Source organism: Dipodomys ordii, unplaced genomic scaffold, assembly GCF_000151885.1.
Source record: "Dipodomys ordii isolate 6190 unplaced genomic scaffold, Dord_2.0 Scaffold5, whole genome shotgun sequence".
Classification (NCBI taxonomy): Eukaryota; Metazoa; Chordata; class Mammalia; order Rodentia; family Heteromyidae; genus Dipodomys; species Dipodomys ordii.
Window position 1 is genome coordinate 11,306,865 of NW_012267221.1, and position 16,192 is coordinate 11,323,056.

Here is a 16,192-nt window from a genome sequence, read left to right on the forward strand (position 1 = left end):
CACCTTTTTAACAGGAAGCCAAAACATCCCATTTGAACAACTGATTCTACTTATTTTACCTACTGAAAACACAGCCAAGAATATTTAGGCAGCCAGCATAGTATAAGGTCAGTGTACTCATACTATGTCACTTGAAAAAGGTTTCAGATCCATACTCCAACTAAAACATCTTTCTTGTTTTTGTGGTTCCTGGAGCTTTAACTAGGCCTAGGTGCTGTACCTGAGCTGCTTTTGCTCAAGGTTATGGCTCTACCACTTGAGCCACGGCACCACTTTTGGCTTTTTTAAGTAGTTTATTGGAGGTAAGAGTCTTGGACTTTCCTGCTGGCTTGGAACTATGATCCTCAGATATCAGCATCCTCAGTAGCCAGGAGGACAGGCATGTGCCATTGGCTCCCAGCTTGAAAACAGTTTTTCAAACTTTGAAGATAAGCTTTCCAAACTTTCAGTGGCAAATTAGATGGAAAAGGTGGAGGAAACATGGAAACATTTAACCAGCAAATAATTAACTGACAAGAGAGGATAAAGACTATCAAAGGCAGAGATAATAGTTTAGGCAAGGCATACTACGTTTAGGGGAAACCTTTCTACATTTTTCTAAGGCATCATGTCTAATGGCTGGTATCCAGTTAATGGTCCTGTGACAAGAAGATTAAAATTGCACTTAATATTCTCAATGTAAGGAGGATGTGAAATACCTGACCTAAGAGATCCAATAAGCATGTTAAAAATATGGATATTGTATTAGTTCTGGAAAATTGCATGTTTAGATCCTCAAAACTAATTATAAAACAATTTTATTTATTTAAATTATAATTATCTTGAATTGAGCATATATTTAATAGTATAGAGGGCATCACTGTGGTATTCTCATATGCACACAAGTATACTTTGAACAAATTCACTTTTTCTCTTATATACCCACACTTTCCCTCCTCATTCATTATTCTAGCTTCACATATATTTTCAGTAACGTACTTCACTCTTCCTCATGCCTCAGTATCTCCTATTTCCTCCTCCCACTCATAAAGCAGAATTTTAATTATTGGATAGAATAGTATTCATCAGTAAGTTTCTCATTCTAAATAAAATATCAAATTACATGAGCCTAAGTTCCTAAAGCTTTGCCAAGTGCTTTCTTTTTTGCCTTTTATGCTTCTTTATCATTTATCCATTTACTCTCACAAATCCCTTTTTAATAACTGAGAAAGCACTTATACTCTCTTTTCAGAACCAAAATTCTTACTCTGAAACTATCCTTTTGTCTATCCACTGGAAACCAGTGCTGATCATTGTTTGTGACAGGCAAATTAGAAAGATGAATGTATACTTTTCAAATATATGTAGGGCACATACTAGTATTATAATATGACATATATTTGAATTTACCTATATACACTGTTCTCCAAATTTAAAACATAGAGAGTAAAAGTCTGACATATAACATGGCTCCTCTACAAGGTAGTTCCTGGTTCTATATGAAATGCTGTAGTAGGAGTTTGACTAAGATTTATACCAAAGGGAACTGGGCATGGTAGCTTACCCCTGTAGTCCCATCTACCTAGGAGGTGAAGATGGAGAGGATTCTGGTTTGAGGTCATCCCAAGGGAAAAAGTTAGGAATACCCCATCTCAACTAACAAGATGGTATGCATCCTAGCTATGTAGGAGGAAGTAAGTAGGAGAGCATGGTCTGAGTCTGGGTATGGGCACAAATATGAGACCTTACTTAAAAAACCGCAGAAAGAAAAAAAAAAGAGTGATGAGGGTGTGGCTCGAGTGGTAGAGCACCTGTCTAACTAGTGTAAGGCCCTAAGTCAAACCCCAATACTACCACCCCCAAAAAAGGTTTAGATTAGATCACAATATCTATCATGATAAAAAACTATAAAATTTTGCTATTGATAAAGAACTCAATACCAGAAGAAAGATTTGTGACTACCAGTAGGTAGCAGCAAGTTGTAGTTAAAAGTTGTAGTTCTTTTAACTACAAACAGGCTTGGTTTGAACCACTTATTTAACTATTAGTGTTTACTTACTCTGTTCCTTACCTGTAAGATGGGGAATTTCAATCAGCATTGTATATGCATTAAATGAGACTGCAGTAACATGGACATCTTAGGCTTATAGTAAGAATTCATTACCTTTCATTATCCTAAAAACAGGTCTTATTTCAAGTCAGTTTTACCTTCACTTGCAAACTTGCTGATGCAACTCTCCTTTCTAGGTCTTCTACCTGCTGAAGGACATTCAAATCCATCTCCATTGCTTGTTCTTCTACTGACCAGTTTTCCACAATATCTCGAGTCACCTGGTTTTCTTCATTTTCATTTAATTCAATAATAGCAACTATATTTGAAAAGAGATTAAATTTTAAATCCACAACATTTCCCCACCCCCTTGATTTCTTCTAGGAAGTGAATATAATTCCAGGGGTACCACAAACATCTAACTTAACATACACATGGTCTCAGGCTTCCTCATGTGTTACAGACACGAGACAATATGTGTGCAGGTGCTAAAAATTAAAGAACCAATTTAAGAAATGTAAATAGTTACTCTTTTGTAAGTAAAATAGAAAAATCATAATAAAATAAGCCATATTAAAATATATTTAAGGATAAAAAATTCTCATAATTGAGCAAGCGAACAGAAATCTCTTTAGGTACATACCATCCTTATTCTTGATACACGCTTGAGTAATATAATCCAAATGTTTCTGAATCTGTTTTTGTAATGCCTTTTCTCTTATTCCTCTAAGATGTAGAACTTTGAGTAAAGTTTTTAGATCTTCTGGGTCAATAATTCTCCACCAACCAAATTGCATTTCTAAGTCAAGATAAATATGCAGATCTTTTACAAATATTTTGAATAGGAAATAATGGTACAAAGTAATCCTAAAGATTTTTATCATCCATGGTAATGAAGTGGATGAGTAAGTACCCTGTGTTCTCGCAATGCACTTACCTTCTGGAATGGGTTTTGGACTGGGAAAATCTACTGGTTTTGCTACTTCAAGAGCTGCTGGTTGAGTTGAAGAGGGTTTTTCATTCAGAGGGACTGGAGATTCACTTTTACTTGATGCAACACTGGAAGTCAAGAATGAATTACCATTTCCTTCTGATAGTCCCAACCCTGGTCCCAAATTAGGCAAAGGTGATGTAAATGGAATATTGGAGGTAAGTACACCGGCGGGCCACCCACAAAACTGAAGTCCCATCATAGACACTCCACTTTTCATCTGCAAAAAATGAAATAATTAAAAAGTAGATTACTCTGAGGGGTTAGGAACAGTGTTTATCTAAAACTGTTTTTCAAATTCTGAATTTTTTTCATTTATCATAATCAGAGGAAAATGAAATACATTGGCAACATAATGTTAAATTCAGTGTTCTTATTTGCTCCCTCAAAAAAAATGACTTTAGATATACTGCAACAGCAGTAAGCTTAAAAAAGTGTATAATGAAGACTTAAGACACAGTTTAAAAGTCAGTAGTTCTAATGGAGCTTGGTGACAGAAATTCTGGCAGTTTTCACTGTGGCAGGGGCAGTATAATTATCCAAACAATCCCCTGAGTGAAAACCTTCAGGAAACCAAAGAGTAAATAAAGCAATGTCATACCGAGTTTTAGACAGTAATACAAACCTGTAGAGGCGATAAAGCAAATGGATTTAAGCCAACAGGATTCTGAGAAGATGACCCAATAAGAGGAGCTGGGGCAGGGGAAGGTGACTTCGATGGTGGCTGGGACTGAGGAATCACCAAAGACACACTTGACATCTCCGCATGGGTAAGAGAAGTGTCATCACAAGGTGTTCTTGGCAAAAGGCTAAACCACTGTCTATTCTTTTCAGTCAATGTTTTTAACAACTGGTCATTGGGGAGAGGACTGTAGAATTTTCCTGGACCACTTGAACCAGTGTTAAATAGATTGGAGTCCGTCTTCTCCATGTTGCTTTGTGTTGCTGCTGATGGAATGCTGCCCAGTGAATGTTTACCACTGTTCTGATAAGACAGTGTACACCCATTAGCACTAGTATTTGGTTTGGGGGTCAAAATATCTGACTCAGGAGGCATCTTAGCTACTTCCAAAAGCTTGCTTAATTTGGAGAAAGAGCCAGGCTTCTGAAGAAACAGATTTGTGTTGTCTTTTTCTTTAAGATCTTCCTTTTGTTCCTGGTGATCTGTATTCGAGCAATTTAAAGTGTCCACAGGAGTCTCAAACCTTTCTTCTTTAATTTGTATACTTTCTGCCTTTTTAAGCTTTTCCTTTTCCTTTGCAATTTCTTCTAGTCCTGCAAAATTATAAAGTATTATGTAAACATCAAACCAATATTCTAAATTTTATTACCTATCAAAGCAGAAGCATATTTAAATAAACGTTGATATATTACTTAATGTTACTCATATTTTTTCTCTATGGATCATTTTTTACTTATTGAAAAATTAGTGCACATTATTAAAAAATTAAAGTACAGAAATACTGAAAGCCTTATCACATGGCAAAAATTACTATTAATAGTTTTTGCGTAAAACTTTCAGGAGTTTGTTATGTACCTTAGCCTCTAATTTTAAAAAAGGAATCTTTTTATACCCATAATAGTCTTAACCTACCTGTGAAGTATCAATAAATAAATATAAATCAATATTTATGTAACTAAATATATAACTATATCATCAGTTTTAACAGCCACAGAACACTCAATGGATGACATCATAATTTAAATAATCAGTCGTTTAAGTGATAAAGATTATGAAACTCAATTATCCACTATTATTAACAATTCAGTCAATCATATAACTTGTATGCATTTTAAAATTTTCTTTTCTGAGATAAATTTCTAAAAATCCTTATTGAATACTAAGATATATACTTGAAATATATTGCAAACTGTCCTCTTGAAAGTCCAGATCAGCATTTGTTCAGACAAGAATCATATTTATTAGCCTACAAATGTTATCAATGTTTTTCTTTTTTTTGGGGGGGGGGTCCGGTCCTGTGGTCTGAACTCTGGGCCTGGGCACTGTCCCTCAGCTCTTCAGCTCAAGGCTAGCGCTCTACCACTTGAGCCACGGTGCCACTTCCGGCTTTTTTTCTTTTTGCTTATGTGGTGCTGAGAAATCGAACCCAGGGCCTCAGGCATGCAAGGCAAGCGCTCTACCACTGAGCCACCTTCCCTCCTGCCAATATGCAGGAGGTAAAATTTGAATTACACTTTTTCTGATTTCACTAGTTTATTGGTATTTTTCCTTTGTGAGAAATATTTCTTAAATGATTAAATAAAAGAAGAAATTCAATTTTCATTTATCTAGCCAACCCTCTGTTAATATTTAAAAGTTCTCATACTCTTCTCTTGAAATTAGTTTGTAGTTAAAATTAATCCTACACATCAAACTTACCTTCAACCAATGTAGAGTAAGTAATAAGGACTAGTTTTAACATATTAATAAAAAAAAACAGACAGAAAAAAAATGTATCATTTGACAGTCTACAACTGGACACAGTAACAGAAATTCAGCAAGCTCTATCACTGTCTGGTTATGCCTTAAAGAGTGTCCGGAATATAGCCTGGGGAGAAGAAATTCAGGTGGAGCCTGATAGACTGCCTGATGGGACAGAACTGAGTCTAGGGAGGCCGAAGTGACTAGAGTGCTCAGGTATTTACTTTGGGAAAATGAGAGCTGCACAAGACAGAGCTCTGGAGACCTGCAGAACAACTCTGCAGAAAAATTCCTCCAGTATTAACTGAATGCTTGTGAGAACATATGCGTGAGGAACCTATTTGAGGCCAGGAGGAAAACTCATCTCACATGATTAGTGTGTTAGGTGTACTGATAGCCTGGGAACAGCACCTGCTCCTAGCAACCAGAGTGAGAGATCTCCAGACTCCCAAGGCATTGGGTACAATACTCACAATAACCTTGTTTAATTCCCATAGAATAATCCCTGGACAGCTCCATCCTAGTTTTGCTTTACAAACTCAAGTTCAACACTTTAAAGGGCCATTTTTTTTTAATGTAACTACCTACTACTTAAACAAAGTTCAAGAGTATAAATGAGAATTAAAATATATCCAATCTTCAATGACGTAAAATCTACAGTGTTTGGCATCCAACAAAGTTTCCAAGCTAATAAGAAAACATGACATGAAATTTGAAAAATTAATCAATCATTACTGGTCCACTGAGAAGACAGTAGAAAGGACATTAAATAAGAAATGTGAATGGCGGGAAATTTTCTGAATTGGTGGAAATTATAATCCCATAGATCCAGTAAACTCAACAAATTTTAGCAAAATAATTATGAAGTTACCTACATCAATAATCAAATCACTCAAAATTAATAATAGGCAAAAATCTTAAAAGCAGCCAGGAAACAAACGAAGTGCTGGATACCTCTGCACATTTGCTCAGAGACCACGGTATTTCATCCTGTCTAGACAAGCATATGTGAAAATATTCAGAGATATTTTGTGCCCAAAATAAAAAGAAAGAAAAGGAATATGGGAAGAAATGTGTGGTTCTATCCCCAAAATTTAAATACCAACCAGGAATGGGAAAGTCACATTATCAAGTGATTCAAGGCTTGAAGAGCTGTTGGAGGAGTGGTGGAGCCACTAGAAGATTAGATGGAGAAAAAGCCTTTTAGGTTTCACCTTGCAAACATGCTGGGAAAATCCCCCAGCCTCCCTATTTTTCAGGAAAGTACTCAGAGAATAGAGCCAGAAGACATTTGCTACATCATCCAGACCCTTGAAGTGAGATGACTGGCAGGAATATTCAGTTATCAGCTCTACTTGTTTTTGTGAAAAAAATTTAAAACTCTGATTTATATATTCTAGTATAATCATCTGTATGATTAGCCAATCCTCTTGTGGATCCTTTAGAACTTTTTTTTCCCCTTTGAGATGAGGTCTTGCTGTGCAACGCAGGCTAGCCTCAAACTAGACATCCTCCTATGTCAGCTTTCTGCGTGTGAGATCACGAGTGTTCACCACCACGTGTGGTGGGTATTAATTATACTTTATATAGCTCTGGGCTTCCTGAAGCACCTATAAATGCCTAGCACTTTAAAAAATGTGCTGAAAGAAGATTTGGGCCTTAAGTATCACCAGAGATGAAAAGCTGCATCCTCCAAATTAGTAATCACTGATATACATCTTTGTCCTCATACAAATTTCATTTAGAAATGCCCATGAACTTCCAAAAAGTTCAACTCAAGAATATTTACTGAATACATAAATATAAGATGCACTGTGCTAATTGTTAATACAATAGAAATGGAGCCAGTAAAATAATATTTGTAGATAAATATCACAAAATATAGGAAGAGGTTTAATGGGTTAGGAGATGCTATTAAAAAAAAAAAAACCCACAAAACCAAAACCAAAGTTTAACATGAACAAGGCTTTAAAGTGGAAAAGGAATATAGGAAGGACTTAGATTCAATCAAGGGGTGTGTCAGGATGCTTGTTCATTGGGACGGTGGCTCAGTGGTAGAGTGCTTGTCTCACATGCATGAGGCCCTCGGTTTGATTCCTCAGCACCACATAAGCAGAAAAAGCCAGAAGTGGTACTGCAGCTCAAGTGGTAAAGTGTTAGTCTTGGGCTGAAGAGCTAAGGGACAGGACCCAGGCCCAGAGTTCAAGCTCCATGACCAGCAAAAAAAAAAAGAATAAGCAGCACATTTAAAAAGATTTGATGACAGGAAAGAGCTACAAATGTAAGACTTCGCTAAGAAAAAGAGTAACTTATGAATGATGGCAGAAAGAGTGGCAGAATAAAAATCAAGGAAATATTTATCAGTGAAAAGGGTTCAAAGGAATGGAAACCAAGGTTTTAGGATGTTTATAATGGAAGCAATAGGGCTTGAACAACAGAAGCTCTTATTTACCACTGAGCTTTGTAATCAAAAAGGTCTTACCTTCACCACTCTCCATGCCTTCCACAAATATCCCCCCACACTGGGGAAGAATCCAGTATCGGCGTCTATATCGATCCTGGCCAAACATCATTGAACGTAAAGAATGAGAAGCATCGAAAAGCTTTCTTCTGTACTGACTCTGTTGCTGTTAAAAAAAAATCAGATGTATAATGACCTTATGGATGCGAAATACTTTATAAATTAACATATATTTTACTCTGTTTAGAGTTGATAAAATTTACTTATAAAAAAGAGTAGCCAAAGTGCTAACTACTGAATGCTTGACTTTTACTTTAGTAACATTTCTGAAGACAAATTATTTTTATAATAATTGGGATTTTATAAGCATAGATGAAAAGTTTAAGCTTTATTTTATCAAGTACTTTCTAGTAAAACATGACTTACACAAGTAAAACATGATCTTATATATGTGATTGAGTATTTTAGTTGATAAGGATATATAATTAATAATGTATCATTAATATGTAATCAATATACATAATCAACTATATATATATATCCTTATTTTGGCTATGTTTGCTGTGCCAATACCATGACTTGAACTCAGACCTGAGTAGTCACTCAGCTTTCTTACTCAAGGCTGGTGCTCTACCACTTGAGCCATGCCTCCAGTTCAGTTAATTGGAGATGGACTTTTCTGCATGGGCGATTTCAAATTGTGATCCTCCAGGACTAAATCTCTGGAGTAGCTAGGAAGACAGGCATAGAACACTAGAGCTCAACTTATATATGCTATATATGCATGCTGTCAATCTAGGCAATAATGTCTAAATTTTAAAAGAGAATGGTGATAAGAAACTTGGATATGATATACAGGCATTTCATAATACTTTTGGACACTTCTTTTTCTTACAAAAAGCATATCTTAAATTTCACTAAAACTACTGAAATTTAGTTCTTAATAAGTACATAAATACAAAGTATATAAATCAAGAAAATATGAAACCCCAAACATACAAATGTAAAATAAAACCTCTCATACTGACACTATTACTATGAAACTCAACTATATATTTTGAGAAATTAATTCTATGAAATCATGCCATGCCTTTACTGACAGTTTGTATTTATATGGAGAGACAAAGAAGGCAATGGAAAATTTTCTTCAAAGATTCTGATTACATTCAATATCTTAAGAGGCTTTCTAAAACTTGGCATTAAACTTTTAAGGTTTAATTGTGAACATGTTTGCAGAGTTCTTCATTTAATTTCTTACAAAAGCTTGCTTTTACTTAGGAATTAGAAAACAAATCCCATTCGATACAGATATTTTAAAAACTCTGTACAAAAGTAAACATTATTTTTAAAAGTGCTTACTTTACTCAGTTTTTCAATCTGTTTTTCTAGTTCTTCCACACTTGCTGCTTGGTCACCTTCATCCTAAACATAACAAAATACAGTATCATGTATCTGTTTTGAGGTTTTATTATCCAATGTGTTTGATGATGAAGACTGAACCCAGGACCTTTTACAAGCTGGGTGCATGCTCCACTGAACTACACACCTAGCCTGCTCCACAGACTGCTCTATGATCAAGAGAAGAGCCCATTTGTGGAAGGAATGAAGAATAAGAAGAAAAGGCAATCATCTTTGAGATAAAGTGCTATGACTTAGTTCAGGAATGTATTTTGTGTGGAGGTTCTAGCAGGGACATGCAGCTAGTTGTATACCCTTGATTGAAGACCAGTCCTCAACCAGGGAAGGATGGCCTCTTTCCTGGGCATGCAGTTTTATGAGGGACACATGGAACAATCAGGGAAGAAGAGGACACTTGCTTAGCCACTCACAAGGGCTGAATCAATCCTGCTATCAATGGGGTTACAGACATTGCAGTCAGTTTAACCTCACATCCAAGAGAGGTATCTCCAGATTAAAAGGGATCATGTGGGTCCTAATGGAAAATCTCTCTGCAGGAATAACTCTCATAAGGAATAACTATTGTACCGACAAATCTGTGTATAACTTAATCAAGAGGCTACCCTATTTTTGGAGAACAAATGTGTCTAGCTTATCAATCAGATTGCTTATGTAGTTGAAATTTTATTTAGGAATTTGATAATATATCTGCTAATCTATATTACAAAGAATGACTTTTATCATCCAAAGGGAAAAACTCACACAAACAAACAGCAACAACAACAACAATAATAATAAAAACCAGGGTCTCACTATGTATTCTAGACTGGCTATTCATGATTTTTCTGCTTCAGCCTGAGTGTTGAGATTCTAGGTGTGCACCACCATGCTCAGCTAAAGGAAATATTAATTTCACCTCTTAAGTCCAAAAATATTTGCTGTTTCAAAAAATTTTAGCTTGCTTCCTCACATTAGCAACAAGCTAAACATTTGCAATAAATTTACACCTTATCTCTATAAACATATATTAAAAAGTAACATATTATTTTAAATGACCCATCTCTCCCCAAAGAAACATTAATGATTTTAAGTAGTTTATGTATAAAGTATATTGCCTATAAATTTTGTTTCAAAAAGAAGCCAGGTCATATCAGCGTGGTGGTGTGTGTATATCCATAATGCAGCACCTGGGGGGCTGAGGCAGGAAGACTGAGAGTTTGGGGCCAATACTGGGCACAAACCAAGTCTAGTTAAGGGAAAAAAGAGCCAGGTGAAATAAACAATTTCTACAAATAAATTCTAACTTATGGGAATAACTTCTCAGGAAAGTACATGGAAATCCACACTTGTTGTCTTGTGTAGCTTGTTTATTCTGCTAGTATTCTGCCACCTGAGCCACACCTTCAACGCAGTTTTTTGCTACACTGAAAATGGAGTCTCATAGATTATTCTGCCCAGTGTCCCAAATAGCTACTAGTATAAGCATGAGCCAGTGGTGGCCAGCTTTGAAAGCCTTTTTCTCTTCGAGTTAAAGCAAGAAATGAAGAATTCTTTGTAGTCTTACTCAGGTAAATACTCTTGGCATTGAGGACATAAGGAATGACTCACTGGAGGTTGTCTTTTAACTCATTGCTGCAGCCTTTCATTATTTCTAGTATTTCTCTCAGGTAGAAGGTAAATAGTAACCTTGTATACATGTCCATTTTCCTGGCTTATGGTAACTTTCCCAAAATACTCACAATAGTACATCTCTTTATGACATTGCCTTTTCCTGTTAGACTGACTTTTCAAAGCTAGTTCCTTTACCTTGAATGAAAATTTTAGTAACACAAGAACCTTGCACAACTCTTTATCTTTTATTGTTAAATCTCCTCTTGTACTTTTAGTGACTCTTTCGTTTTAACCAAAAATAATGGCTTTCATATCTGTAAAATGCTTAGCTTTCTGTCTTCCTCAAGGAACTATTTCTTTCTGAAGCGTGTCTGAAACAGTCTTCTGTCATTAACTAATTATTACTCAATTGTTTTTCTGGTGTCTGCTATTATTCATGTAATGAAACTGGTTACCAGTGACCCTGATGTTATTGAATCCAGCAAACACTTGCAATCCTTATCACATTAGACTCCTGCTGCTTTTGCATTGTTTTTTAGACTCTCCTTTACAAAATGTTTAATTTTCTTGATTTTTGTTATTACTACAAGTATAGAAAAGACAACAGAGTAGACTCCTTTGAATGGTTTGCATTCATGGTTGGTCTCTGGCTGGCATGTAAGAACTTGGAATGAAGGAGGCAGGCTGCATACTAACTGATAAAATAGGTCCACAGAATCTAAACTATGCTAACAAGATGCTGAACAACTGCCTTTCTTCAGAGAGTCTACAATGTTGACACATGCTAGCTGAACAACTGCCTTTCTTCAGAGAGTCTACAATGTTGACACATGCTACACATGTCCAAAATTAAAAATGACTGTCCTCAAAAAAAAAAAAGAGAGAAATTGAGCCCTGAGTCTCTAATTAGCTTCCTTCATAGACATCATTATACATATGTAAATGCTGGGGGAAGCAAGTCCAGCATGTGTGACTTAATGAGAAAAACTTTTGGAAGTATGCACTTGATTTCCTCTGGACTCACCCCCTACATTCTTGGATAATTGCTTTGTTTCCTTTTGTGTAGTAATTCATAGCTATACGCCCAATTCTGTGAATCATCCAAATGAATCATTGAACCCTGAGGAGGACTGGGATGTGCAATCAAATACAGAAATTTCCTACCTCTCTGACTCTTCCTTCTAGAATGATGAGCCTTCTGGACTCTGGTAGAATAGGAAACAGCCTAGGGACTGTATCCCAACCTGAATATACTAGAAATCAATGTTCCTGGGCAATTTCATCCATATCATGATCTGAAGCTATCATCTATGAGCTGACAGCACTCTGATCTGTATCTTCAAGACTAAACTCTTCTTCAGGATTCAGGTTCTAAATGTAACTGACTACTGAACTTTTATCTAGTTACTTTGAAATCTACAAGTCTAAAATAAACCTACTGACATTTCCTGTCTTCAGTTATCTGTCCTGTTAACTTTTCCTCTCTCCAGTCATCTATTTACCATATGGCCTGACTTCCCCATCTTGGAAGCAACAAGAACATGCAGTCTCTGAAAGCAGATAGGTATCAGGCAGTCTTCCCCCTCATCCACCTACACAGTGTCCATGTTCAAATCTTCCTCATTCTTCCCCTAAATATTTGAGTCCTTTCCTACTCAACCCAACTACCACTGTTCTAATTTCAGATCCTTCACAACGCATCTAAACTCTTACAATACTTTATGGCTAATCTTTGCACGTCTGAACTTATCTTACTCTATTAGTCCCCATCAAGATGCTAGAATGAAATATTTTAAAATTAAGTCTGACCATTCTGTCATTTCTGTTTTTTATGATTTACTGAACCCTATCAGGTCACTGTTCTTCTGCACAGACTCTTCACTGAGTTGACATGTGGTTTCACAGCTCGGAACCCTAGGCTCATGCTTACCCCTTGACTGGGACACACCTTCCTAGGTTCTTCCTACGATTAACATTCACTCAAGGGTGTAAAAGCCTTAGCTGTTAAGTTCAGAAACACTTTGATGAGTTTAATCTTCAGGAAGTCTAAATGCCTTTCCTGTGTAATGTCCAAGCAAATTGTAAATATCCTCCCCTAGCAAATTTGTTTCAACACTGAATTTTCCTTTTACAAAGCTTCACCAGTAAGACTGAGTTAATAGGGGATGTTCAGTATATTCTCCACCTTCCATTTAAATTCTCTAAAACTAGAGAAAGAGTAACTGCCATTTGAGAAATACACCATTTTCACTAAACATGACAATATATTTATAGATATGAAAGAGAAAATCTGAAATTAAGCTTTTTGCAACTTTTTGGAGAATTCTCAAGTAATTATAAGCATGTGTCACTTAATGGAGATACATCCTGAGAAATATATTGTTAGATGATTTAACCGCATCAATATCATAGAGTATACTTCTACAAACTATCCTAATTGGGAATGCTGTCACATATGTGCTGGCTGAAATGTCAACATGCACATGGCTGTACATATAAAGAAAACCTTTTATTTGCTCTAATTGTGTTCTGTGTAGAGGCATGCTATCCATTATTTACTTAAGCACAAAAAATTTTGTAAGATGAATTCTATAATATTCACTTTTCAGAATGGGATGACAGCCCTCACTTAGGTGAGGCCTCAAGTTTGAATCTGAACACTGCAAAACAAAATACAAAAGAACAAAACATCTTTACTTTTCAGATAAAGAAACTGAGACAAGTGACACAACTGAACTGAACTGCAAATATGTTGACTCCAAACTCCATGTTGTTTTTTCAGCATGTCAAGTCATAAAAAAATTAACCTAAATTTGATTACCTCATCTTCACAGATATCAGTCTTCTTCCCTTTTTTGTCATCTTTATCTTCTTCATCCTCATCGTCCTCATCAGCTTGGTCATCACTATCATCGTCATCATCATCATCATAATCACTGTCTCCTCCCTTCCTTCTTCGCTTGCGCCCTGGAGTGGGTGTGCCCAAAGGATGCTGCTCTTCGCCAAGGTCAATGCCACAAGAGGTGTCTCTTTTGCCTGTCTTCTTAGCATGGATGATTCTAAGCCTTTAAGTATTATAAAAGCGTGATATGACATACTTAGATATTTGAAAAAGAGCATAAGTTTTAAGTAAAATATGCCTCATGGTACTTCTCTCAGAGTAAAGACTACATCATTAACAATAAACATTAGAATCAAGAAGCAGTACTTGAGACAGGAAAATCAAGAGCTCAAGGAGAGCCTGGGCTATACAGCAAGTCAAGATCCTGTTTGAAAAAGCAAATCACAGAATTTAAAAAACATAAGTAAGGAAACTTAGGAACTATACTGTCATACATTATTATGTTAATTTTCAAGCTATTCTTAAGTTTTGGCAATTAGAAGACATAAAAAAAACCTATAAGTGGCGCTGTGGCTCAGTGATAGAGCGCTTGCCTTGAGCTGAAGAGTGCAGGGACAGCACTCAAGCCCAGAGTTCAAGACCCACAACCGACAAAAAAAAACAAGCCTATAAAGGCTGAAAAGATCAATTCTAACAATGGTCAGGTAAATGATAATCCCTGATCTTTATGTGACTGAATAAATTTCAGTTCAAATTAATGTAAAGAAACTATCCTATTTTTTTTTCTTTCTTGTTTGAACTTGAGACAGGGTCTCACTATGAAATATAGGGTGGACTTGAATTTGCAATCTTCCTGCATCAACTTTGGGAGTGCTAAGATTACAAACAGTATCACCTTGGCTGATTAAACTATCCTCTTAACACAGAGGTTGAACAATTTTATTGTATTATAGCCTAGCAAGATAATTAAGTTTTAGTATTGAATAGATCTGGATAGATTCTGTAAGTCATTAAGGGAAAAAAAGGGTAGTTCTACACAGTTTATATTTATGACAAAAATAACCTGAGTATCAATCATAGAAATGATATTTATTGAAACTCCAAGAAACAGAAACAAGAAGTTTTTTATTTTACTTTTTGTGATTTTTATTTTTTTTATTTTTGCCCTTATCCTTTTGTCGCTGTTTTTGATTTCTGTGCTTTTTATCTTGTGGGAAAGTTTATCTGTTTGAGGGGGGATAAGGGGAAAATACAAATAATGGGACAAAGGGTGAACTATTTCAGCAGTGATATTCACTAGATACTATGTTGAAAATGAACCACCCAACTTGGGAGGGAGGGGGTTGAGAAGGGGAGAATTGGGAGAACATGAGAGAGGTGACACTATTCAAAAAGAAATGTTGCTGGGCGCCGGTGGCTCATGCCTGTAATCCTAGCTACTCAGGAAGCTGAGATCTGAGGATCGCAGTTCAAAGCCAGCCCGGGCAGGAAAGTCCTTGAGACTCTTCTTGCCAATAAACCACCAGAAATCTGGAAGTGGTACTGTGGCTCAAGTGGTAGAGTGCTTGCCTTGAGATGAAGAGCGCAGGGACAGCGCCCAAGCCCAAAGTTCAAGCCCCACGACCGACCAAAAAATAAAAAAAATTGCTCATTACCTGACTTATGTAACTGTAATCCCCCGTATATCACCTTTACAATAAAAATAAATTTTAAAAAAGGAAGGTGGGTTGCTTAACTTCTCTGAAAGAGAATTCTTTTAATTTCTAAGCATATAAAATCAACAAATCTCATTATACTTTTTGTACATTGCAGATTCTGGCACTGAGTTTTCTTAATTTCATATATTTAAACTAAACATGATCTTTCCTTTGGAAAAAGTAAAGTTTATTATTCTATCTTTGCAGTCATATATTCTACTAGAAAGTTGTACAAAAGGAAAAATATATTAACAATGATAAACAGAACTTACTTGCGGAGTTTACCTTCAACTACCCATTTATCTCTCCTCAAGTTTGACATATAATCAATGTTCTTATCAATTTCACTGCCAAAACAAAAACGTATTAAGATAAAAATTAATCCATTTATAAAATGTAATCATTTTTGTAAATAAAATGATACAATTTACCGCCTATCACTACTTGGACATACATGCTCATATATGCAAATGCATTTGTGTCATATCTTCAGTGGATACACCATTAATATTAGGAAACTCACCAGATGTCCACATTAAACTAAGGAAGGAACTATCCATGCATTGCCTTCCGAAGACAATATTCCATTTTGGTTTGTCTATATTTAGGGTATGATAATTCCAAAACCAAAGCATTTAAGATACCTATCTTCAGATAATATCTATCTGAGTGTGTACATAAATGTCCAAACAGATGCTGAAAATAGTATGTCTAGAGATGTTTATAGGTTACAATGGTGCT

The 16,192-nt window shown here is 35.9% G+C and overlaps 1 protein-coding gene across 6 annotated transcripts in view; it reads right to left on the bottom strand.

Annotated features, from left to right (window-relative positions):
• Baz2b (bromodomain adjacent to zinc finger domain, 2B) overlaps positions 1-16,192 on the bottom strand; it is a 234,560-nt gene that overhangs the window by 16,110 nt on the left and 202,258 nt on the right. For all 6 annotated transcript variants that reach the window (XM_013029108.1, XM_013029116.1, XM_013029100.1 and 3 more), the window contains 8 exons: positions 15,724-15,798; positions 13,734-13,977; positions 9,263-9,325; positions 7,925-8,069; positions 3,646-4,295; positions 2,967-3,240; positions 2,673-2,828; positions 2,188-2,348 (listed from right to left, as the gene is read on the bottom strand). In XM_013029108.1, coding sequence (XP_012884562.1) covers positions 2,188-2,348; positions 2,673-2,828; positions 2,967-3,240; positions 3,646-4,295; positions 7,925-8,069; positions 9,263-9,325; positions 13,734-13,977; positions 15,724-15,798 — 1,768 coding nt within the window. The remainder of the gene's footprint in view (positions 1-2,187; positions 2,349-2,672; positions 2,829-2,966; positions 3,241-3,645; positions 4,296-7,924; positions 8,070-9,262; positions 9,326-13,733; positions 13,978-15,723; positions 15,799-16,192) is intronic.